The following is a 27,020-nucleotide window of genomic DNA, read 5'->3' on the forward strand; positions in this document are numbered from 1 at the left end:
CGCCAAGGGCACGCAATAGCCAAGCTGAGAGGGAGGGGCCGAGACACCAGGTGGCCCTCAGGAGCTGGGCCCGCAGCTGGCTGTCCCCTACACATAACGGAGCAGAGTCCAGGCATCTAAAAAAGAGCATTCGGACCTTTTGTAATCCGTGGTGGGATCTAAAAAAAGTCTCTTTTTGAGACTTCTCAAATTAGTGCATTCTTTCCAGGATTCAGTTTGGCAAGATGAATTAAAATCCTTAAGAACAGTCATAAGTTTTTTCAATTAGTAATTCCTTTCCAGGATTTATGTTAAGGAAATAAACCAGCAACAAGAATTTATACACGAGGTTCATAGAAGTGTTGTTTATGATAGCAAAAAAGTTAGACATAACACAAAAGAGTAGAAAGATGTGTATCAGAATGCCAACAGTGATAACTTTTGGGTAGCAGATTTATAGACAACTTATTTTCTTTCGGTTACTGTAATTACACATTTTCCCTAATAGGCATTTAGAACTTACGTGGTCAGAAAGAAACAAAACTTCTTTTAAAAAGATGAACATGAAGAGAAGGAAAGGAGATGCACAGAATTGCTTTATTAACCTTAGATGACGGGACCAAAGCCAGACTTTAGGGGCCTCTCCTGATTCAAACAGAAAGTGGATAATCATTTGGCAAAATTAGGGATCTCCCCCAACCCAAATATTGAGTAATTGTCTCAAACTCTCTGTCCTTAGCTATGGGTTACAGCTCAGTTGATAAAATCCTGGCTATTTCTCACCTTTTACCTCCTTGCAGCTACACTGTGTGATTCAGGTCCAGAAGCTACCAACATGTGATCTGTAAATAATTTGATATGCTATTCACCAGACGCAATAGTAATTTTCCAGCCTCTGGTTTCCACAGGCCATGTGGATGCCACTGAAAACTCACATTTACTTGGGCCTGGACCAGGTGACTTTTGCCAAAGAGCTAACAAAAACTCCAAGGTCTCTGGGCAGAGCCCTGGCAAAGCAAGGCTGTTGGTGAGTAACTTGAAGAAGTGTGCGCAACCTCTGCCCTCTCCATTCTTCTCCTTCCAAACCTTTCCCCTCTAAAAAGCCACATTAACCTTCCATTTTGAACATTTTAATTAGAAAGTTATAAAACATCATGGTTCTTTACACAAAATTTGCATTAAAATAATTTAACAAAATGCAAAGCAATGTTTATACACATCTTTAGCTATCTTTCCATATCTCATTACCTCTTTGTGATTCAAACCAGCAACCATTTTTCACTTAAATCTCAAGAAAAAATTTTTAGGCAGATAAACACCCCTACACATTAAACTAAAGAAAACAGGTAGAGGAGCTAGTGCCAGGATATTTTTGTGCTTGAATACTTCAAAATAGCTTTGTTTCCAGAACTCTTATTTTGTTCAGCCTGGAAGAAAAGGTGCTTTGGAAATAAGAACTGAATCTCCAAGGTAAACTGAGGCATACACTGAGTGTGTTTGTGGGTGGGCATGAAGCTTGGATCACAGTGGGTATGTCCTTCCAGGGCCAATGACATTCTAGATCATAAAGCAGATCCATCCATCCTCTGAAGAAGCTGCATGCGTCCTCAGGATGAGAATGGAGAGTCAGTCTTCTGTGTACAACAGAGGCCTGTTCCAGTGGTCTCTTCTTCTGCAGACGCTCATTGAGCCATGAGGGTAATCTGGCAGGACCGCCTGTCATGCTGCTAATGGCCAAGCTGGATTGGGCTGCCTGGGCTAACATCTTCTTTATTCCGTCACTGCCGCTTGTGTGTCCTACCCAAAGCTGCCTGCTCCAACAGGCACCCTGTTCCCTAGTCAAGGGAAACACAAGTAGCTGGGCTTCTTGCTAGCCCTCCAGATAAACTCTGTGGTTGTTGGGCAGTGGGAGCAAGCCAATAAAACAACAGTTCCTCTGTCACTCACATCCTTTTCGGGAAGTTGGCGGAGGGCGGCGGGGGTGCGGGGGGGGGGGGGGGGGGCGCTGTTAAGGAGGAGGAATGGCAAGTCTCCAGGCTGTTGGGTGAAGGCCAGAGAGAAAGAACCTGTTGTTACAATCCTTACTTCCCCCACTGTTGCTGAGCGGATTGTGAATGAAACAGCACTTCTGACTTCAACCTATTCCACGGGCAGAGAGAGGGCAAAAGGCAGGGCAAAGAGCCAGCCACACCAGGGCAGGGATAAGGGGCTGTTCAGCTGAGCTGATGACAGATGACTGTCTGTTAGGCCGAGGGCAGGTGGATGGTCCTAGTGTCAAGTCGCCCCTCACGTACACGCACACATGTGTTCTTGAGCGCTCTTTCTCTCTCTCCAGTTCTCTAGTTAAAGGCCTCTCAGTTCTCGGAATCAAAGCTCTGAATGGGAAATTTAGATGCCCAGGAGTGGAAAGTGCTAGTGACCTGCGTATCTATCACAAGAGAGTCCTGAAAAGCGTAAAACTTGGTTTACGATAGGGGGAAGAAATGCATAACATGTTTCTCAGTTCATGAGACCAAAAGTCTTTGCTTGACCAGAGATGGGACTCTTTCCAAGATGTCTGAACTGACTGTAGTTTTCTCCTGAAATTCAGGTCTCAGGCAAAAAACAAACAAACAAAAACAAGCAAATTACAGCCTTCAGGAACCCTCTGACCTTTCCACAAACTAGTCCCTGATGATTTGTTAAGTGCTTAGATGATATGGAATTTGTGTAGAGAAAAACGAGAAAGAATTGCTCTTTGTCTCTGATAGGAAAACACATATGTTGGCACGTGTCCATGGGCTCTTTTCAGAAACATCATAAGATGGCAGTTGTAGGAAGACAACAATGAGGTAATCAGGGTCCTGCTTAGTGTTTTCAGAAATGATCTTCTTTTTAAAGATTTTATTTTTTTCCTTTTTTCTCCCCAAAGTCCCCCGGTACACAGCTGCATACTCTTAGTTGTGGGTCCCTCTGGTTGTGGCATGTGGGACGCTGCCTCAGCATGGCCTGACCAGCGGTGCACATCTGCGCCCAGAATCCGAACCGGCGAAACCCCGGGCTGCCGCAGCGGGGCACACAAACTCAACCAGTCGGCCACGGGGCCAGCCCTAGAAATGATCTTCTTAAGATAAGTGCTCCTTATACAGTTCTCCCTGGGGCATTGCTGTTACAGGGACCGTGGTGACCACCTGATTTTGAAACACAAATCTTTTGATTCTTTCAAATACCCAGAGGAAGATAAGCAGGATACTGACATATTGGATCCAGGCAAACTTGATCATTTCCCAGAATCCTGGTAGATAAGTACACACAGTTAAGGAGTCAACATACGACCTTTTCTAAAAAAATGTTAAACCAAAGTTTAGTTAGACAGAAAATGGCAAAAATGTTTCAAATACCCTTAAGATAAAAGGGATAATAAAAGATTATTAAGTCAAAAATATGGATGATTCTGACCTAGAAGAATGGCTCATAAAGAACTATGAACAGGAAATGAATTTTTTGCCTGTACGAACAGCAGACGGAGTCATCTCTGTGAGGCTACAATGCTATAGCAGATTTCCAGTCTAAGGCTTCCCACATCTGTTCCTTCTTGGGACTACTGAGGAATTCTTTTTTTCTTTTTCAAAACCAAGCTACTGTTGGCTCTTTAACAGAAAGGATATGAAATGACTTCCGCGGGATAACGAATGACAGCATTAATCACAAACGGAGCTTCAGCAGCCCTTCCCACCAGCCAGATGGGGTTGGCGTCAGTCAGGATGGTGGTTACTGAAATGCAGACAATCAGGGGTTAACCCATGAAGGCTCGCTTTGGCAATAAACAATTGAGGGCTATAAAAAAGTTTTTTGACCTCTCAGACAAATTCTACACACCAGAACTCATCCCAAAGAGACAGTTCAAAAGGAAAGAGAAATTGGATGTACAAAGTTGCTTAGACATTATTTGTTAAAATAATTGTCAAAATACTTATGTTAAAAATGTGGAAATAGTCCATGTGTTCTTCTGTAATTGCTAAGTGTCTAAGCAAAGGAATACTATGCGACCAATAAAAACAATACCAATTAAAACCTTGTAGCAGCATGGGGAAAGATTTATATTACAAAGAAAATAAAAATAAATTGGATCCTAAAGCATCTCTAAACTATGAGAGCAGCTGTACAAAAAAAATCTGCATATGGACAAAGACTGGAAGGAATAAGGAAAGGAAAGTTGATTTGTAGTTTTTTTTAGTTTAGTATCAGTGTTTTTAAATTAGTTTTAAAATTCCTTTATTTTTGGAATAATGCTGCTAGAATATTAAATAAAATCAGGAAGAAATACTGGAATTGGAGTCCCCTACTCATCAAATGTCTGTATGTAGTATCTGTAGGTAGTGTCCATGATATGTGGTTGCCAAGGAATACTTGTCAGAGAAAACCTCAGACCACCAACCAGCCAGACGTGCTGAGTCAGGCCCACGGGATGGCCTGAGGGCCTTGCCTCTGTAAAGGAGGGATACACTCTGCCTTCCAGCCAGAACCTGGGGGCCTTCTGTTCTTCTACTTCGATTACTAATATGGGCTAAATCACTCATATACCCTATTTCCATCTGAAAAACATGGATGGTAATTGGTCTTTGGTTTCTTTTACAGGTGTGGTAAAGGGAGCAACTCAACAAGGCTTATATTTTAAAAAAGGAAACTCATCAAGCTAGTGATGGGATAAATATGGCAATTAATCAGCACTAACTGCTGGACCATAGGAGTGAGGGGAGGAGGAGGGCATGGGTCTCCAATTCTGTTTCTCTCCAAAGCCCCCACTAACCTGGAAAGTCTCTGGCAAGTGTCTGAATGAACTCTACCCATGACTCACCATTCCTTGCCTGGTAAGCAGCAATGATGTGGGTGAGGTCATAGTCACAGGCAAAAGGGCTGGTCCCGTTGATTACCGACACCTGAGATACAGCAGGAGGATGTGGTGTGAACACCCAGACAGCTTTCCTCACCTCTTTCCACCCTCCTGCCCACCCAGGTTCATCTCAGAGACCACCCTCTGACTCTTGGTGGCCTAGTCTAGCATCAAGAATCTTTTCTTCAAGGATGAATGAACTCTCTTGCAACAATTTAAGTCATTTACTCTCAGTCTTTCCCTTTGTGTGGATGGAAACAAAGGGTCAATAACCACTTTTTACAGGTTTTAAAGCTATTTATGAAATACCCCTCTCTATTCCAATGGGAGAAATAATTCTTTTAGTTTTCTTAATAGACCATATTTTCAGCTCCTTAGTTTTTTTCTTGCTCTTCTCTCAATGATCTCTAACTTCTTTCTCTTTTAAATGTAGATACAGAAATAGGATAAAGTACAAATAGTAAACATATAATCCTCTGAAGAAGGAAATTGCTTCTTCCCTCTAATATCATATTCCCATTGATATAAACCTTAAAATAAAAAGTGCTATGGGTTTCCAGGTAAAGACTGGATTCAGAATGCTGAGGACTTGGGGGAGGTATTAAAAATGTAAAAAAGAGGTTCCATTCCAAGATGGTGACATAGGAGCCTCCTGAACTCACCTCCTCCTACTGACACACTGAATCTACAGCTACACATGGAGCAATTCCCTCTGAAAGAAATCCAGAAACTAGCAGAGTGATTCATAAATATTGGGAGGACAAGAAAATACACACCAGCCACGTCGAAACAGGTCTTGGCACACTGCCAAATACTGGGAGCCGCTAAGAACAAAGGTGGTGGCTTGGTTAAGATAAAGGTTTGAGAGACAAACAAGAGCTCAGGCTGGGCTGATGACAGATTCATCTCCTATGTGAGATCACTCCATCAAGACTGAGAGAGGGGGTTGTTTTATCTAATGTGCAGAAACCAACACACAGAATCAAGGAAAATGAAGAAACAGAGAAATAGATTCCAAACAAACAAACAAAAACAAGCAAAAACTCTAGGAATAGACCTTAATAAAATGGACATAAATGATTTACCTGATAAAGGGCTCAAAACAACAGTCATAAAAATGCTCACTGAGGTTGGGATAATAATGCATGAACAAAGTGAGAAAGGACACTACAAGAAAATCACAGGCGAATATCCTTGGTGAACACAGATGCAAAAATCCTCAACAAAATATTAGCAAACCAAGTTCAACAGTACATTAAAAGGCTCCAATACCATGATCAAGTGGGATTTATTCCAGGGATGCAAGAACAATTCAACATCCACAAATCAATCAATGTAATATACCAAATTAACAAAATGAAGGATAGAAATCATATAATCATCTCAATAGGTGCAGAAAAATCATTTGACAAAATTCAATAGCCATTCATGATAAAAAACTCTCAACACAGTAGGTATAGAGGGAATATATCTCAACATAAAAGGCCATATATGACAAGACCATAGCTAACATCATACTTAATGGTGAAAAGCCAAAAGCTTTTCCTCTAAGGTCAGGAACAAGACAAGGATGCCCACTCTTGCAAGTTTTATTCAATATAGTACTGGAAGTCCTAGCCAGAGCAATTAGGCAAGAAAAAGAAATAAAAGTCATCCAAATCAGAAAGGAAGAGATAAAATTGTCTTTATAGGCTAATGATACAATATTATATATAAAAAATCTTAAAGATGCCACCAAAAAACTGTTAAAACTAATACATGAATTCAGTAAAGTTGCAAGATACAAAATCAACATACAAAAATCAGTTGTGTTTCTATATGCTAACAATGAAGTATCAGAAAGAGAAATGAAGAAAACAATCTCATTACATTGCATCAAAAAGAATAAAATACTTAGGAATAAATTTAACCAAGGAGGTAAAAGATCTGTACATTGAAAACTATAAGACATTGATAAAAGAAATTCAAGAATACACAATAGAAAGATATTCTGTGCTCATGGGTTGAAAAAATTAATGCTATTAAAACATTCATATTACCCAAAACAATCTACTGATTCAGTGCAATCCCTATCAAAATTCCAAAGGCATTTTTTCACAGACATAGAAAAAACAATCTCAAAATTTGTATGGAACCACAAAAGAACCCGAATAGCCAAAGCAATCTTGAGGAAGAACAAAGATGAAGGCATCAAACTTCCTAATTTCAAACTATATTGCAAAGCTATAGTAATCAAAATAGTATGGTATTGGCATAAAATCAGACACATAGATCAATGGAACAGAATAGAGAGCCCAGAAATAAGCCCATGCATCTATGATCAATTAATTTATGAGAAAGGAGCCAAGAATCCAATGGGAAAAGCACAGTCCCTTCAATAAACAGTGTTGGGAAAACTGGACAGCCACATGCAAAAGAATGAAATTGGACCCCTATCTTACACCACACATAAAAATCAAATCAAAATGGATCAAAGACTTAAATTTAAGACCTGAAACTATAAGAAAACATAGAGGATAAGCTCCTTGACATGTGTCTTGGGAATGATTTTTTGGATTTAACACCAAAAGCACAAGCAACAAAAGCAAAGTGGGACTATGTGAAACTAAAAAGCTTTTGCACGACAAAGGAAACCATCAACAAAATGAAAAGGCAACCTACAGAACAGCAGAAAATACTTTCAAATCATGTATCTGAGAAAGGGTTAAAATCCAAAATATATAAGGAACTCACAAAACTCAATAGCAAAAATAACCAAACAGGGCCAGCCCGGTGGTGCAGTGGTTAAGTTCGCACGTTCCACTTCTCAGCGGCCCAGGGTTTGCCAGTTCGGATCCTGGGTGAGGACATGGCACCGCTTGGCAAAAGCCATGCTGTGGTAGGTGTCCCATATATAAAGTAGAGGAAGATGGGTACAGATGTTAGCTCAGGGCCAGTCTTCCTCAGCAAAAAGAGGAGGATTGGCAGTAGTTAGCTCAGGGCTAATCTTCCTCAAAAAAAGAAACAATCTGATTAAAAAATGGGCAGAGGAACTGAATAGACATTTTCCCAAAGAAGACCTACAGATGACTAACCAGTACAGGCATACCTCATTTTATTGTGCTTCACTTTATTGCACTTCCCAGATGCTGTGTTTTTTACAAATAGAAAGTTTGTGGCAACCTTGTGTTGAGCAAGTCTACTGGCGCTATTTTTCCAACAGCATTTACTCACTTCATCTCTCTGTCACATTTTGGCAATTCTTGTAATATTTCAAACTTTTTCATTGTTATTATACTTGTTATGGTGATCTGTGATCATTGATCTCTGATGTTACTATTGTAATTGTTTTGAGACACCACAAACTGCGCCCATAAAACACTGTGAACTTAATCAATAAATGTTGTGTGTGTTCTGACTGCTCCACTGACCGACTATTCCTCCATCTCTCTCTCTCTCCTCAGGCCTCCCTATTCCCTAAGGCACAATATAGAAATTAGGGCAATTAATAACCCCACAATGGCCTCTAAGTGTTCAAGTGAAAGGAGGGGTCACACACCTTTCACTTTAAATCAAAAGCCAGAAATGATTAAGCTTAGTGAGGAAGGCCTGTCGAAAGCTGAGACAGGCTGAAAGCTAGGCCTCTTGTGCCAAACAGTTAGCCAAGTTGTGAATGCGAAGGAAAAGTTCTTGAAGGAAATTACAAGTCCTACTCCAGTGAACACACAAATGATAAGAAAGTGAAATAGCCCTGTTGCTGATCTGGAGAAAGTTTGAATGGTCTGGATGGAAGATCAAGACAGCCACACCATTCCCTTAAGCCAGAGTCTAATCCAGAGCAAGGCCCTAACTCTCTTCAGTTCTGTGAAGGCTGAGAGAGGTGAGGAAGCTGCAGAAAAGTTTGAAGCTGGCAGAGGATGGTTATGAGGTCTGAGGAAAGAAGCCGTCTCCCGACACAGACGTGCAGGTGAAGGAGCGGGTGCTGATGGAGAAGCTGCAGCGAGTTATCCAGAAGATCCAGCTAAGATAATTAATGGAGGAGGCTACACCAAACAACAGATTTTCAATGCAGACGAAACAGCCGTACATTGAAGAAGACTCCATCTAGGACTTTCACAGCTACAGAGGAGAAGTCAGTGCCTGGCTTCAAAGGACAGGCTAACTCTCTTGTTAGGGGCTAATGCAGCTGATGACTTTCAGAGGAAGCCAGTGCTTATTTCCCATTCTGAAAATCCTAGGGCCCTTAAGAATTATGCTACATCTACTCCGCCTGTGCTCTATATGTAGAACAACAGAGCCTGGATGACAGCACATCTGTTTACAACATGGTTGACTGAATATTTTAAGCCCAGTGTTGAGACCTACTACTCAGAAAAAAAGATTCCTTTCAAAATATTACCCCTTAGTGACAATGCACCTGGTCACCCAAGAGCTCTGATGGAGGTGTACAATGAGATTAATGTTGTTTTCATGCCTGCTAACACAACACCCATTCTGTAGCACATGGATCAAGGGGTAAGTTTGACTTCAAGTCTTCTTCTTACTGTTGTTGTTATTTATTTATTTTTTGGTGAGGAAGACTGACCCTGAGCTAACATCTGTGCCAATCTTCCTCTATTTTGTAAGTGGGATGCCTCCACAGCATGGCTTGATGAGTGGTCTGTAGGTCTGCGACCGGGATCTGAACTTGTGAACCCTGGGCCACCAAAGCAGAGTGTGTAAACTTAACCAATGTGCCACCGGGCCAGCTCCAAGTCTTATTATTTAAGAAATACATTTTGTAAGGCTATAGCTGCCAAAGATAGTGATTCCTCTGATGGATCTGGGCAAAGTAAATTGAAAACTTTCTGGGAAGAATTCACCATTCTAGATGCCAATAAGAACATTAGTGAATTATGGGAAGAGGTCAAAATATCAACATTAACAGGAGTTTGGAGGAAGTTGATTCCAGCTCTCATGCATGACTTTGAGGGGTTCAAGACTTCAGCAACTTTTTATACATAATGCAGACTTAGACTACAGTATAGTATAAACATAACCTTTATATGCACTGGGAAACCAAAAAATTTGTGTGACTTGCTTTATTGTGATATTAGCTTTATTGAGTTGGTCTAGACCCGAGCCCACAATATCTGTGAGGTATGCCTGTACATGAAGGGTGCTTAACATCACACTAATCATCAGGAAAATGCAAATCAAACCACAATGAGGGGCCACTCCATGGCCAAGTGGTTAAGTTCACGTGCTCCACTTTGGCAGCCCAGTTCGGATCCTGGGTGCAGACATGGCACTGCTCATCAGGCCATGCTGAGGTTGCATCCCATATAGCACAACCAGAAGGACCTACAGCTACAATATACAACTATGTACTGGGGGGCTTTGGGAAGAAGAAGAAGAAGAAAAAAAAAGCAGATTGGCAACAGTTGTTAGCTCAGGTGCCAATCTTTGGGGGAGAAAAAACCCACAATGAGATACTCACACCCATTAGAATGGCTGTTATAAAAAAGACAAGAGACAACAAGTCTTGGTAAAGATGTGGAGAAAAGGGACCCCTTGTTCAATGTTGGTGGGAATGTAAACTGGTGCAGCTACTATAGAAAACAGTATGGAAGTTCCTTAAAAAAATTAAAAATCGAACTACCATATGATCCAGCAATCCCACTGCTGGGTATATATCCAAAGGAAATGAAAACAAGATAGTGAAGAGATATCTGCACTCCCATGTTCTTTGCAGCATCATTCACAATAGTGAAAATATGGAAAAAAACCTAAGAGTCTGTCACTGAATGAATGAATGGATAAAGAAGATGTGATATACGTATACAATGGAATATTATTCAGACATGAAAAGAAGGGAATCTTGCCATTTGCAACAAAACGGGTGGACCTTGAGGTATATTATGCTAAGTGGAATAAGCCAGACATAAAAAGACAAATACTGCATGGTATCACTTATATGTGGAATCTAAATAAAAAGTTAAACTTATAGAAACAGAGTAGAAAAGTGCCAGGGGCTGAGGGGTGAGGGAGATAGGGAGAGTCTGATAATAGGGTATAAACTTTCAGCTAGGGGCCGGCCCCGGGGCCGAGTCGTTAAATTCATGTGCTCCAGTTTGGTGGCCCAGGGTTTCACCGGTTCAGATCCTGGGCACGGACATGGCACCGCTCATCAGGCTGTGCTGAGGTGGCGTCCCACATGTCACAACTAGAAGGACCCACAACTGAAAATATACAACTATGTCCCGGGGGATATGGGGAGAAAAAGGAAAAATAAAATCTTTAATAAACTTTCAGATATAAGATGAATAAGGTCTGAGGATCTAACATATAACATGATAACTATAATTAATAATAATATATTGTACAATTAAAATTTACTAAGAGAGCAGAACTTTGATGTTCTCATAAATAAATGAAAAAGATAAATATGTGACGTGATGGACATGTTAATTAACTCGGGAGGAATCCTTTCACAACGTACACATATATCAAATTATCACAATGTATACTTAAATAGTTTATCATTTTGTCAATCATACCTCAACAAAGCTGAAAAAACAAAAAAACCAGCAAAGACCTTTCCCAAGCAAAAAAAAAGTGCCATGTTAAGTTTATGTGTTACAGTCTTCCTCTTTTTTTTCAACTTAGGTTGATTACGAGCTAGGGTGACCATAAATCCTACTCCAGGTTTATATCTCTAGTAACTGATAGTATCTCTCTTTTATTTTCCAAAGTAGCCAAGCCCAACTTATATGGGCCCCCTTGTAATAAAATAAAGATTAGTAATGAGTAAACACATACATGTGATCTGGCCTCAGACAATTCATGGCCCTGTGACTTTCAAACTGTGGCGCTTTGGGAAAATTAATTAATCCCTGGAAGCCCCAGTCTCCTCATGTGTAAAATGAGAGCTCATTCCTTCAGCAAACCTGTCCGAGTGGGTACAATGTGCCAGGCACTGTTTCAGGCACTGGGGTGAGAGTATAGAAGATGTCAGTGCTTTCACCACTGAGGGAGACAGCAAATAAACAAGCCAAAAACATACCTTTCATATTTCAGATGAGAGTAAGAAAAGTATATCAGAGTGAGGGATGATGCAGAGAGAGGGGAATGCTATTTTAGAAAGAAGTGTCTGGGGGCTGGCCCCGTGGCCGAGTGGTTAAGTTCTTGCGCTCTGCTGCAGGCGGCCCAGTGTTTCATTGGTTTGAATCCTGGGCGCGGACATGGCACTGCTCATCAAACCACGCTGAGGCAGCGTCCCACGTGCCACAACTAGAAGAACCCACAACGAAGAATATACAACTATGTACCGGGGGGGCTTTGGGGAGAAAAAAATAAAATCTTTTTTAAAAAAAAAAAAAAGAAAGAAGTGTCTGGAAGGACTGTGCTCAGGGGCACTTGAAAAGGGCCCTGAATTGTGTGGCAGAATAAGCTATGTGGATATTTGGCTAAGGGAAAGGCAGGTGCAAACGCCCTCAGGCTGGAGCTGCTTTGTGGGTCTGAAGAAGAGCAAAAAGGCCAGTATGGCTATAAAGCAGCAAGGGGAACAATGATGGGATGAGCAGCTGGAGAGCTGGGAAATGACAACTGTAGGCATCTTTTGAGGTTGCTGTGATGATTAGAGGAGACGATATAATTAAACCCCTTAACTCAGAGCTGGCATAAGTTACATGCTTAATAAACGACAGTTAGGGGCCAGCCCCGTGGCATAGTAGTTCAGCTCATGTACCCTGCTTGGGCGGCCCAGGGTTCCCAGGTTCAGATCCTGGTGTGGACCTACACACCACGCATCAAACCATGCTGTGGTGGCGTCCTACACACAAAATAGAGGAAGATTGGCACAGATGTTAGCTCAGGGACAATCTTTCTCAAGCAAAAAGAGGAAGACTGGACATGGATGTTAGCTCAGGGCCAATCTTCCTCACCAAAAAAACCCCAAAATGAACAAAAAGGGAAACACGATGGTTGTTATTATTTTTCAAATGTTTTACATGAACTGAAAAAGATAACTTGAAATAAGCCATTTGTGTGTGTGTACCCAAAAACAATAAACAATTTGGTTCTTAGACAAAGATTTTTTTTCTCTCTTTCTAGATGTAAATACAGGCATATCTGTCACTATATTTTGAACTATGGCAAGAATTCCTCAGAAATCCTCTTTTATGCCACCCACAGAGAAATGCTATTTCCAACTTTCTTTTCTCCTTCTTCAAAGGATTTGATAATCACTAACATATAGAAACAAAGGAGATGAACAATAAGAAGCATTCTTACATTGTATCGAACATCTAGGCCACCATAGTGTAGAGGCTGCTTCTGCTGCAGCCTCAGGTCTCCGTTCACATATAACTGGGACCCTGGAACAGCGAAGGAGGATTGGAGAAATGCCATGCTCTGCATCACGAATGTTGACATCCTCTGAAATCATTAGAGTGAGAAACAATACCAACTTTGGTGAGATCTGAAGATCTCTGGGTTCTGAGTGTCACCTGTCTGTGGCTGAAGCCTAATAGTCCCTCATACACCTGGGTTAGCTATGCAGGAAGCACTCTGCCGAACACCCTTTATGCTATTAATAGCTCATATATATTAATACGACACCAGTGAAAAACATTTAATTTGCTTCAGTTAAATCCCAAATTACACCTCAGAAAAGAGCCTTTTACAGTGTGGGCTTTCCTAGAAACAGAATGAGGGCTCTGTTCTTTAAAAGACAAAAGGGAGAGGAAGGGCTTCCCTCAGGAATTGACTCACGTGCAATTGGTAGGAGAAAGTCAAGATGAGCTGCACAGCAACAACGTGCTCCGTGGACTGCAGGGGTAGCTCCAGTTTAAAATGTAACACGTCCATCTTCCCATCCTGGTTTCTGTCTTCTTCTCTAGTCTAGGAAACCCAAAGAGGCCCAGTGACCCTGGTCCTTAATAAGTCGCGAAATATCCATATCACTGTTGTACATACACATGATCCATTGTTCTGCCATACACAGGTACTCTCTCTCTCATAGAAAAAAAAAGAGAAACATAAATAGGTAGAAGTGGATCAATACTGGGGAAAGAGAGACAGTGTGCATGGCCCCTGAACTTCATACTTGCGCTTCTCAACTATTCAAGGGCCAAAATGAACAGCAACTGGAAGTGGCAGTAACAATATACATCAGGATGGCATTTTTCTTTTTCAGTTGTCTCATTTGATCTCTTGTTTGTTTTGTTGCTGGGATTTTCTTTTTTATAGATGAGCCAGAGTTTGTACAGAAAATTTAAATAGCACATTACAATTGTCCTCTACTTGTCTAGAAGTCAACTTTTTAAAATAGAAAAAAAACTCATACTAATCATTACACTTTCCCCAAAACGACTCAGCAGAAAAACACCAAGCTCTATTTATATCTTCTTTAACCACAAGCATCTTTGCTTCAGATTCTCATTGTTGGACCTCATCTCATAACTGATGTCAGGACTTTAAAGCCAAGTGCATCTTTTAGTACAAATCAATAAAATGAAAAAGGAAGCTAAGTAAAATTGGTAAGGCATTAAAACGACACAGATACTCTATAAATTATGGACATGAAAGTACGGATAGTAGAGATCTGAAGAAGGAAAAAGACAAATTACAGCTCATAAAAAAACAGTGGTATCCAGTTTTGCCATCCATAATCTTGCCTCCTAGTGATCCTAAAATGACTAGGAGGAAAGGATGGTTCCTGAAATGTGATACTGCTGACACGATTCCTTGGCACAACACTGGATTTTGTTGCTACAACTGATCCTTTCCCACTGTAGGTTCCCAGAAAGATTCTACTATGCTATATCAACATCCCCATCTGAATTCTCCATCTACTGATTCATTTTGCTTTCCACCAACACCATTATGTGAGGAAGAGATCTTTGTTCTTTTTCAGGCTAATAAGGTCTTTTGAGATGGAGATATCTCAGTTTTCAGAACCTTTCAATCATTTTTTCCTTCTAGACAATAATGTCCTTATCCTAGGCCTAGCTATGGAGAAAACTACCCTTCTCTTCTGTTGGATACTATTTTTTTCTGTCCTGTTTCATCAGCTCCGCAGGTGCAGGGGAGGGCTATCTGCTACCACGGCTGATGATCAAGTTACAGAGGCGATTACGTATTAGCAATTATGAGCAGGATGGAAAAGAGGCTGCCTTGTCTTCCTGTGAATTTTCTTCAGTTGGTATCTGGGAAGACTTGGAAGACAAAGTCGGGTTAACTCTCTGTAGTGGATCCATGCCTTCTGGACCTTTAGAGTTGGACAGGAAGACAAAGATCAAATGTCTCAACTTGCAAGAAAGGACAGTGGTCAGGAGGAAATTGCCAGAAGAATTCAGACTCCAACACAGTGGCAGGGGGAGAGAAAGGCATTTCATTTGATCTTTACAATAAGCCTAAGGTAAGCAAAGCAAGTATTATCCCGATTGTATAGATGAGAAAATTGAGGCTCACAGAGGTTAAGGGATTTATTGGGTATGGCGAGTAATGGTAAAGATAGAATTTGAAATCATGCCTTTGACTTCAAATCTGGTCCTCTTTCCAGGACTAAAATGCCCATACTCAAAAAAAAAAAAAAAAAAAAACCCAAAGAGAAGATGTTGGGTAGGACAGGACAAATCTTTTTGTAAAACATCATCATCAAAAGTACCAGCGTAAGTCTGTATACTTGTTCATGTACACACTTTTATTCCAAGTTCACAGAGAACAGAGATCTGGCACGGCACTGCCATTAGTGTCTACTTGTTAAATTCACTCATTAATTTGTCAAGGATTTTTTGAGGGCCTACTATGTGCTAGGCACTGTTTCAGGTGCTGGGAACAATGGCAAACAAAATAGACAAAGTCCCCACTCAAATGGAGCTGACATTCCTGGCCAGGGAGGCAGAAAATAAATCAATAAACAAATAGATATCAGGTGGTGATAAGTGCCACAAAGAAAAATGAAGCAGACTAAAATTAGAGAATGACAAGGTAGATTTTTACAGAAATTTTTACAGACAATATTCAGGAAGACCTAACTGTCAGAGACCTGAATGAAGTGAGGCGACGAGGCACAGAAATATCTGGGGAAAGAGTGATCCAGGCTAACAAAGTGCATGTGCTCTGAGTAAAAGCGGGTGAGTGTTTGAGAGAGTGCGGCGAGGCCAGTGCAGCTGAGCAGACTGAGACAGAGGTGGTGAAGGATGACGGCCAGGAGAGAGCTGTGAGGGTAAGCGATGATGCAAACGGTGCATCCCCCATAATGACCTATCACCAAGGTCGACTCCCTCCCACAGGGCTGAGGAGGTGGGCTACATTTGTTATCACCTGGACTACTGATGAAATCAATTACTTAATGCCATTTGGTTCAAATCAGGCTTAACACATGTGCAACAGCCATAAAGGTAGGCAATCAAACAGCTAATACTTCTTTAACACAAGCTCAAAGTTAGTATCTAAAATCCAATGGGTGTATCTAGCTAAGAGAATTCATAAATCACACCATCACCTTATTTTTATAAGGTATCTGTGCAACTTGGAACAATTTTTATATCCAGTGATTGTCTCATCTGATCTCTGTGCATACCCCAGGAGAGAAGTATTATTACCAATAATAATAATTAGAAAGGTAGATACTATCATGCTCTTTATATAGATAGTTACATTGAGGCTGAAAGAGGGTATGGAACCCCATGACAGAACTGGGGCTAGGTTCTAGGTTTGCTGACCCCTGATTCAGTGCTCCTTCTATAACAGCCTACGAGAACCCTAATTTAAAAGATTTCTGGTGGTTAAAGCAGGATAAGGCTTTACAGGTATGTGTGAAATCAATACTAATATACTAGGCATTGTTGGATTTACTCAATGCCTATCAGTGCACCTGTATCAATCAGGGTCCAACCAGGAAAACAGAAACTAAACAGCGATTTTAACAGAATTTAGTATAGGAAATAATTGGTAATACAGGTATTAAAGGACAAAGGGAATGCTGTGCTAACACAGAGAAGGTGCCTGCAGGAAGCAGCTCCCGTGCCTAGGGCTGGAGAAGAAAGGGAAGAGGTTGGCATTCCCTTAAGGAGCTGGGACTCAGACCTCAAGAAGGGAGTGCTGCTCAGCTAGTGCTGGCACCTCTGGAGCTTGCAGGAAAAACCCGCAAGAGGGAATCGATAAGGCTGAAGGAAAGACTCCTTCCTGTTTGCATCACCCCGACAATGATTCTTCACCGTGGGAGCAGCCACTGGCAGCAGTTTCCAGTTTTTTTCCACTCCCAGAACAAGGCTCATCATGCCTCCTACTGGCAGAGCCTAACAGGGAGCCAGTGGGCAAAGGAGAATGTGGTTTTCAGCATCTCAGTGTGAGCATCACAAAGCAGAGTATGAGAGGGTGTGTTTGGAGCTGACACAAGACCTCATAACAGCACACCATCTGACTGTAAGAGCAGCTGTAAATTTAAGGAGAGCCATTGTTTCCGGAGTGCCCTGACTTGCAACATTTTTTCCACCATGGATTCTATAGTATCTGATGGTTTGTTGGAATTTTGTTTGGTTTCTGTTTGTTTTCAATCTTTTGAGTCACTATTCTCTTATTAAAGGTTAATTTTCTATTTTATACCAGTGTCCATTTTACCATATATTTGTCATCATTGGGTGTTCCATTTTTTCTTTTTATGCTGAAAATTCTCTTTGGCAGTCTTTGGGTCTGTAGCAAAGCAGGGATCACTACTTCATGGCTCTTAGACTCATCAAATCCTTGCTACCTGTATTTCAATGAATCTAAGGTACCATCAATTGTAAACTGCACCATTATTTTATATTCCTGTAAGACAGAAAAAATATTTCCAATTAAACTATGACACAATGCTTTCTAATCAGAGTATTTTGTACTTATTGAAGGAGCTTTTAGACTTCAGCATATTTATATCAGATATCATATTTCTGCACATACAAAAATATAAGCAAAATAAATTGATCCAGGGATTCCCAAAACTTCTTTACATTGATTCTTTTGAATCACTTTTTGACTCAGTGATATCCGAACTATTCTATGTAATTTTGTCCTTTGTGCCATCAAGCACATTGATTATAAAGCATTTTAAAATACAATCCATAAAGGGAGCTAAAATCCGTTGGTCTAGGCTCTTAAGCAGGCTTTAAAATTGCGTAGAGCTAGCCTATTTTTAAATGCCTCTTGAACCTTCCCCTACCTGCTCTCCATTGGGTTCTTAGGGGTTAAAACAGTGTTTTACTATCTTACTATTTTGTCAATTATACCTCAATAAAGCTGAAAACAACAACGTTTTACTATCGTCTCTGGGGTTTTCTTTCAAGTTGCTGATGTCCCTTCTGCAAGTTTTGGTGCTGGCATGTTTGACATTTGCACATGTGTAGGCAATGAGGACTATGCCAAACCTGTCTCTTGTCGAACAGCTATTAGAGGACACCACAGACAGGAAGACACAGTCTGTTTCTCTTGGAGATAATTCCACGTCAGTATATAGAGATCCATTTCATTAAAAAAATAGCTATGGGGGCTGGCCCCGTGGCCGAGTGGTTAAGTTCGCGCGCTCCGCTGCAGGCGGCCCAGTGTTTCGTTGGTTCGAATCCTGGGTGCGGACATGGCACTGCTCATCAAACCATGCTGAGGCGGCGTCCTACGTGCCACAACTAGAAGGACCCACAACGAAGAATATACAACCATGTACCGGGGGGCTTTGGGGAGAAAAAGGAAAAAATAAAATCTTAAAAAAAAAAAAAATAGCTATGTAACATTCCACTGGGTAAATGTACCACAATTTCTTTAATGAGTCTTCTATTGCTATGTAGGTTGTTTACAATCTTTTGATATTACAAACAATGCTGCAATAAGCAACTTTTTATATGTCATTTCACCTATGTGCACAAACCTTAGGATACCTTACTAGAAGGAGAAGTAGGCACATGCATAAGTAATTTTGCCAATATGGACAAACAGTCCTTCAAAGAGGTTGTACCAATCTACACTCCTACCAGTGATATATAGGAATGTGTTGCTTAATGACAGAAATATGTTCTGAGAAATGTGTCCTCAGGTGATTTCGTCATTGCGTGAATCTCACAGAGTGTATTTACACAAACCTAGACAGTATAGCTTACTATACACCTAGGCTAGATGGTGCTAATCTCATGGGACCACAGTTGATGGTATATGCAGTCAATCGTTGACTGAAATGTCGTTATATGCAGCACACAACTGTACAGGAATGCTTACATGCTTCCTTATGTCTTGCCCACAATGTCACCAAACTTGTATTTTTGCAAATTTGATAGATAAAAAATGGTATCTCAATGTACCCTTAATTTGCATTTCTCTAATTATGAGTGAGATCTCATATGTTTAAGAGTTATGTTTCCTTTTCTAGAAACTATTCATATTCTTTGTCATTTCTCTATTAGGTACTTGGTGTTTTAACTATTGATCTGCAAGCACTTTGTTTGGAAAATTAGCCCTTTACAGTGACACAAATGGTAAAACATTTTTCCTAGTTATAACTGTATTTTGACTTTGCTTATGGTTTTCAGCATGCCAGTAATTTTTAAAATTATTTTTATATAGTTGTATTTATCAAAAATGTTTCTTTTACAGCTTCTGGATTTTATGTCATACTTAGAACGGCCTTTCCTACTCCAAGATATAAAAGCTTTCGCTCATCATTTGTTTCCGTACTTTACTGATTTCATATTTTAAATGTAATTTTGATTTATCTGGACTTTAATTCTGGTGTACCATCTGAGGACTGACTTCATCTTTACTTTTTCCAGATGGCTTCCCAGTTGTCCCAACACCATTTTATTGTCATCTTTCCACACGGATTTTAAATGCCACTTTTGTCATATGTGTCCATTTCCATATTTTCTATACAAGTCCCCAAACCACACTGCTTTACTTATTACAACTTCAAGGTATAGTTTAATATCTGGTAGTACTATTCTTCTTGTATAATCCTTCTTTTTCTCCTAGAATTTTTATTTTTCCATATGTCTGTTTCTCTTTCCCTCCAAATTATGTTTTCATTGAGATTGCATTAAAATTATCGACGTATTTAGGGAGAACAGACATCTTTACGATGTTGAATTTTCCTAGCCAAGAACATGACATAAATTATCATCTTTTTCTTTTCTCTTTTGTGTCTTTCAGCACTCTTTTAAAGTTTTATTCCTACGCATCTTGTGCATTTCTTCAGTTTGTTCCCAAGTAGTTTCTCTTTTGGGGTGCTACTGAGGTCTGTACTTCCACTGCCTCTCCTCATTTTTTGTATCTCATGATTTCAAACTATTCTCAAACCAAAAGCTCAGCCAGGCAGGAAGCAAATCATTTACTGAGAAAGACTGTAGATAAGAAGGCCATACATTACTTATAGACACTGGCCTAGAATGAAGGGGGAAAGAAGACTAAGAAAAATGAGCTTTGGTTTGGTGTTTTACAGTATTAAATTAGGCAGTATGAAAGAGGATTAATGGTTCCGGGCAACAAAAAACATAAGAGGTAGTCTTGGCTTCATAGATTTAAAATCGGAATCCACACACACCAGAAGCGGGGGGAACATGGGCAGTGCTCTCAGGGGAGCAGTTTCTGGTTACAGAGATAAGAGGCTAACTAGCAGTCCAAGTGGGGAGCCAAACAGTTGTGGTGGATCAACAAGTGAAAAGAACCAATGAATGAAACCTCATGCTATTTCCCTGTTTTCACGATTATACTAAGTTTTCATGATTATTTCTTAGACTCAAGCAACCAGAAGAGTATGATAGAGAGCGATACACAAATGTAAAGTAAAAGTTGCTACTAAAAATTTAAGACAGGGAATTCTAACCTAAAGTAAAACTAAGTTAATTTTTTGTTTATTTGGAATAAAAAAAACCCTTTTGTTTCCACTTTTGGAAAGGAAACACATGCACACGGAACACCAGAAGTACAGTGGGTATACAATGAAAAGCAAGCATACCTCAGCACTGGCCTCTCATCCACTCACCCTTCCCCAGAGGTATTATAATCTCAAACAGGAATAAAAATGAGCAACATGTCATGATTCGCGAGGAGCTATTCAAAGAAATCTGTCTCCTACTCCAATTCTATTTTTAAAATCAATTTAAAAGACCTAAGCGCTTAAAGAATCAAATTGTTCAACCATATCTGTTACAAAAAACAGACTTCCACTCCCATAACAAATATTTTAATCTCATTTATCTGATTATTTAGAAATGTATTTCCATGTCTTAAACAACATTTGAAGTGGCACTTCTTGATTTCTCAGTTTCAGGCATTCTTTCTTGACTTGACTTCCCACAAGGAAAGATGAAGATTTAGTTTTCTTTCCCTCACCTCCCACTAGCCCCCAACACAGACACAGACAGACAGACAGACAGACACACACACACCCCCTTCCCATCTCCTTTTGTTTAGTCAATATTCAGTGTCCACATAATTATGACTACGTAAATCCCATTCACAACTCTGATTACTTTTCCTTTCTCACTTTTCCTTCCTTTTTATTTCTCTGGCGTTAATAATTATTTTATTTGCTTGCTTAGTTTTCTATGTACTTACACAATTTCAACAAACAGCTTCTATTCCAATTCCTCACAATTTAATGGTTAAAGGTGTAAGATTTATTCAAAATCTTGCTCACTGCAATATGCTAATAGTGAAAAAGTAAAAGCAAATCAAATATCCATCAAGAGGGAACTGATTAGATCCATTACAGGTTTTCCATGTCATGAAATACTTTGCAGACCTTAAAAAGGCTAAGGTTAGGGGGCCGGCCCTGTGGTTGAGTGGTTAAGTTTGCACGCTCCACTTTGGAGAGCCCAGGTTGCCGGTTAGGATCCTGGGTACAGACATGGCACTGCTCATCAAGCCATGCTGTGGTGGCATCCCACAGAGAGGAACAAGAATGACTTACAACTAGGATATACAACTATGTACTGGTGCTTTGAGGAGAAAAAAAAAAAGGGAAGATTGCCAACAGATGTTAGCTCAGGGCCAATCTTCCTCACCAAAAAAAGAAAAGAAAAAGAAAAGCTAGGATATTTAAAAAAGAATAAGGTTAAATGTATTGATACACATACCAAACTGAGCCTTTTTTTAAAGATTTTTTTTAATTAATTCTATTTATTTATTTATTTTGAGGATGATTAGCCCTGAGCTAACTACTGCCAATCCTCCTCTTTTTGCTGAGGAAGACTGGCCCTAGATAACATCCGTGCCCATCTTCCTCTACTTTATATGTGGGACGCCTACCACAGCGTGGCATGCCAAGCGGTGCCATGTCCGCACCCGGGATCCGGGCCAGCGAACCCAAGGCCGCCAAAGCAGAGCGTGCAAACTTAACCGCTGCACCACTGGGCTGGCCCCCAAACTGAGCCTTTAATTTTATGCCTTTCTGTATGCCTGTAACTCTAATACTTTACAATGAGCATGCATTTTTATAATCAGAAAAAAAAAAAAGAAAATTTAAAGAATCAGAAAAAAACTAATCTGAATCATAGTTTGTTTGTAGTTACTCATATAACAATCAGAATTAATTTTTTTTCATGTTATTTAGTTGCTGGAAAAAAGTCTGAATTTCTTTTTCTTTAGCTACACAAGTTTGGCTTGTAGGCCAGTCATCTCAGACATGTGTAGAGATTCAACTTTGGAAAAAGGAAAACCAGAATTTTCATACTTCTGAAGGAAAACGTTTTCAGAAAATGAGCGGAAAGGGATGACGGTAAAGGAAGCACTCACTTATCCTGAACCAAAGACTACATTACAGACAGTAACATGCTTCCTTTTCGTCCTGGACAGCTGCAGGATGCAGCATCTAATGAGACAAGCGCAGGGACTGGGCCGCGCGACATTCTGGGGAGGTGGCGGAACCAATCAGCGCCTTGGCCTTCATCTGCATAAAAACGCCTGCCCCTCGCGTTCCCACCCTGTGGCGACGCACAACTGCGGCGACACGATGGGGTTCTAACAGGAATACTGCTCCGCCTTCAGGACTCACGAACTTCCCCGACCACTCTTCCATCAGGCCAGGCCCACGGAGATGACGGGGCCAGAGACAGGGTGTCCCCAGTCTCCTGGACTCTGTGTCAAGACGCAGACACTGACAGCAGTGGCCAACCTTCTTGGGGTTGGGGACGGCTTGGAGAAGTTGAATGACACAAGCGACTGTATCCCCCAAGGAAATTAAACATGCTCAGGCCAACGAGCCTGGGCACACAACTTGCGTGGGTTCACGAAGCCTTAAGCACCACGCTGGGGTCCCCGCGGCTGAGGCCGGGCAGCTCGCCACCCCTCTCCCCCCGCCCAGTCCCGGGGGGCTGCTCGACAAGGGCGGGAACCACGCACCGAAACGAGCGGGACGCGCAGGTGATCCCCCTGCAGCCGGTTGAAGGCGGGGAACGTGCTCCAGGCGAGAAAGCCGTCGCGCTCGGATCCCAGCAGGGCCACGAGCAGCACCTGGTGCTGGAAGTGCACAGTCGGCTGCTCCTCGTAGCTGCTCCGCTTCAGCCAAAACCCTGAGGTAAAGAGGGCGGGAGGGCGGTGGGGAGGAAGTCAGGAAGGCCGGCCAGGGCGCCGCGGGGAGCTGTGCCGCGCACCGGCCGGGGGTCAGGCTCACCGTGGCTCCGGAAGGCCACTAGCAGCGGCGGGATGTAGGTGAGCGCGGCGGCCAGCAGCAGGAACAGCGCGGCCTTAGAGCAGAGCCCCGCGCGGTAACCGCGCTCGGCCGGGTGGGAGTAGAGCTCGTAGAGCGCCATGAGCCCCCCGCGGAGTCGCCCAGCGCGCTGGGGACCTCTCCGCGGTTCGAGAGGAACGACTAAGTTTGGCTTCTTCTAGTTGCCATAGCCGTGGTCTCCACGGCAACCGACGGCGCAGGGAAAGGAACCAATAGCAAGGAAGCGGGGCCACGGTAGGGGCGGGGCTGGCGGGGGCGGCTCCCGCTTGTGGACGCTCGACCTGCTTTACGTGTTACGCACGTTTCCCCAAAGGCTGAGTGGTAATAGATTGTTTCTGTGCACCAAAATTGTAGCGGTCGCCCGTGTTAACACTTGTGTAAAATAAGGTTTTCATTAAAAGTTGCCTTAAAGCAAATACCCGTTTATGTGTCATCTGTTAATCCCCGGTGTAGTCTAACCAGCCACAGCACACCCTACATTGGAGGAAAACACACAGAACATAAATGTGGCCATGGTCCTGGATCTGGTCCTGGGCTAAGACCAAAGCCAGGTCCCTTTGTCTCCAAAGTTTCTGTTGCTTTCACTCTACTCCATGACAGGACAAACACGGAAACAGGACACAAATCTCGCAGCTCTTCGTGGGATAAATGATAATTACTACATAGCTCTCTCTGCTATACTTTGTTACCGTTTATTGGGTACAAGCTTCCCCGGTTTTAGGGGAAGCTACGGTCCTCCCCAAAGATAACACTTGCTTATCACTTAATTGAATGCTTCCAACCCTCGCCTCCCCCAAACCAGTATTTGGAACACGGCAGAAGGATTTTCTCTTTACCGTGGTTCACAGCCCGTTCTTCATCAAAAGGCCCTGAAGGATCACCCTGCAGTGCCAAGAGATAGTGTGAGATTTGTGCTCGGAGTGGAGTCCCGCAGTCGATGTCCCCCTCGTTTTGTTTTGTTTTGTTTTGTTTTTGAGGAAGATTAGCCCTCAGCTAACATCCGCCACCAATCCTCCTCTTTTTGCTGAGGAAGATTGCCCCGAGCTAACATCTGTTCCCATCTTCCTCTATGTTATATGTGGGCGCCTGCTATAGCGTGGCTTGATAACCTTACACACCTGGGATCTGAACCTGCCAACCCTGGGTTCAGATCCCTCCGAAGCGGAGCGCTCAAACCTATCCGCTATGCCACCAGGCAGCCCGATGACCCTATTTTGAAGGCAACCTAAAAGTGGTTTTTAGATGAAGAGAACAGCTGAGATCCTAACAACACAAACAGAGAGAGGTCGAGACCTGCCCATTTGGAAAAACTATCCAGGGTTCTTACCATAGTCCAAGGTGACAATGTCATCAGCCATAAGATGCTTTTGACATATCCAGTCCAGTACTGCTCATTCCCGATTTAAAGCTTTTCTGGGATGGCAACACAGCTCTTAAATACAGGAATTGTTAGGCTTAAATCTATGTTATGATTCTGACATTATATTGTATCTCTGCTTTAAGTGGATGACTTTCATTTATTTAAATAACCATTAAAACAAGATTCTAGGATAGATGGTTCTACTGTTGTATCCTGAGGGTGGATCTATTCTGAGGAAGGAGGTGTTTGCTCCAAAGCGCCTCCTTTCAGCAGAAGGGAACACACACTGTAACTAGTGTCACTTGGTCACTTCTGAAACAGAGGGAAGTGACTGTTAAGGATGTAGGCATATTGGGAGGGCAAAACGGGTGATTAGGCTCACATGTGAGGGGATGGACTATAATTAGTTTTCGGGTGGTGAACATGATGTAATCTACACAAAACTTGAAATATATTATGATGTACATCCAAAAATAAATAAGTTAATTAATTAAAAAACAAAACAAAAAGGAATCTAGGTGTATGAAGTGCTTCAGCCTCCCCTGAAATGCCAGGAGCTTTGCCAAAGTATTTAATAATAATGGATACTAATATTTACTCTTTGTCTCCATGATTTGAGGAAGCTAGTCTGTGTTTTTAATTCTTTAAGAGAGAATATTGGATTTTTTAAAAAATGCTAAAGATCTGTGTATGTTGTATCATTTTCACACATTCATGACTGAGAACTGACTTCTCAGTTTCCATAATTTTCTTGTTTCCTACAATTTATCTCCAAGATCAAAGAGAGTTGTTCTCTTAAAACTACACATTTTAATCCAGTTTTACTCCTTTCTAGAAGCTCCCATTCAGGGTCTCCTGAATCAGTCTAGAATTCCTGAATGTTTGCTTCAAAGCTTTCCAACATTTTTTTCACCTTGGCGTTTATCTATATATTGCTGAACTTTTGGCTTCCCAGTTCCCCCTTCCAACTCGAGCCTTTGTTTCTATCTGTTAAGGAAAGTTTATCCTTTGGAAAATGTACTCTTCTCTCTGAAACATAAGATTCACGTTCTCTGTGAAGTTTTTTTTTAGTTTCCAAATGTATTTTTTATTATCTTGTTAATTTTATTACCTTGTGATCAGAGAAAAAAATCATTATAATATTATTGCAGGTAGCTGTCAATCCTTCATTTTGATTGCTGGACACTCTTCCGTTCTGTGCATGTACTACAATTTGTATATCCATAATCTTGTCTGTGGACATTTGGGTTGCTTACAGGTTTTTGCCAATATGAACAATGACAGAGTGAACATTCTTGTATATGTCTGCAGGCATACACGTGCAAAAGTTTATCTTGGACACACCAAGGAGTAGAATTCTGGGTTATAGAAATGTAAGTTTTTAATGTGAAGTCTTTCTTGATCAGCTTTCCATGGCTTTGTGTTCGCCCCCACTGCCCTAGCCATCCCTCAGTATCCATGTTCACATACCTCGCCAACATTTGAAATTTATTGTGTTTTATAAGTGTTAATGTGTAATTGCATATATTCATTATCTTATTTCTCCTCCTGACTCACCCCTTCAACTGACCACCCCCTCAAGAAAGGTATCCAGTGTTCTTAGAACATTCAATAAGCTAAATGTAATGACCCAAAGAAGGTGATGCATATCATCAAGACAGATCAGAGAAGCCAATTAGAATGGTGAACTAGAAAAAGACATCGAGAAAGCAGGTAAAGATAGAAGACAGAAACGCATTGCACATCATTGAGCCCATCAGGTGACATGCCTGTAAGTTGGGTGAGTGGTGGATCTTTCCCCTGAGAAGTGTACTAGCTCTTTCCGGTGCAAGGTGGTGTAGACATGACTTGGACTACGACACAATGAGCAGGTCTGTAAGGAGAAGCAGGGATCTTCAGCCCCATTTCTAACTCCTCCACTGATTCACTGACTATCAGATGGTGAACAACCATCTTCACTCTTCAGTGTTTAATTCTACTTGCAAAAAAGGTATTTTCATTTTTTCCACTCACTCTCTAGCTGATCTCATCCAGTTCAATAGCTTAAGTATTTCTCTCCTGAATTTAAAACTCATGGATTCATTAACCTACTCTACATCTTCACAAGAGACACACACTTGGGTGTGTCTCTTGAGCATCTCCTACTTAATATA

General features: G+C 41.3%; 1 protein-coding gene across 2 annotated transcripts; it reads right to left on the reverse strand.

The window, feature by feature from the left end:
- Nucleotides 1-329: 329 nt before the first annotated feature.
- TMEM231 (transmembrane protein 231) lies at nucleotides 330-25,371 on the reverse strand. Of its 2 annotated transcripts, XM_008523411.2 has the most exons (7): nucleotides 23,451-25,371; nucleotides 23,180-23,349; nucleotides 13,586-13,714; nucleotides 13,106-13,249; nucleotides 4,817-4,898; nucleotides 3,627-3,732; nucleotides 330-3,264 (listed from the first exon to the last, which is right to left on the reverse strand). In XM_008523411.2, the coding sequence occupies exons 1-7, from the start codon at nucleotides 23,587-23,589 to the stop codon at nucleotides 3,084-3,086; spliced, it is 951 nt and encodes a 316-aa protein (XP_008521633.2). In that variant the 5' UTR covers nucleotides 23,590-25,371; the 3' UTR covers nucleotides 330-3,083. The 2 variants fall into 2 exon arrangements, with proteins under 2 accessions (XP_008521633.2, XP_070470003.1); XM_070613902.1 differs by lacking the exon at nucleotides 13,106-13,249.
- Nucleotides 25,372-27,020: the final 1,649 nt, after the last annotated feature.

This window comes from Equus przewalskii, chromosome 3, assembly GCF_037783145.1.
Source record: "Equus przewalskii isolate Varuska chromosome 3, EquPr2, whole genome shotgun sequence".
Lineage (NCBI taxonomy): Eukaryota > Metazoa > Chordata > Mammalia > Perissodactyla > Equidae > Equus > Equus przewalskii.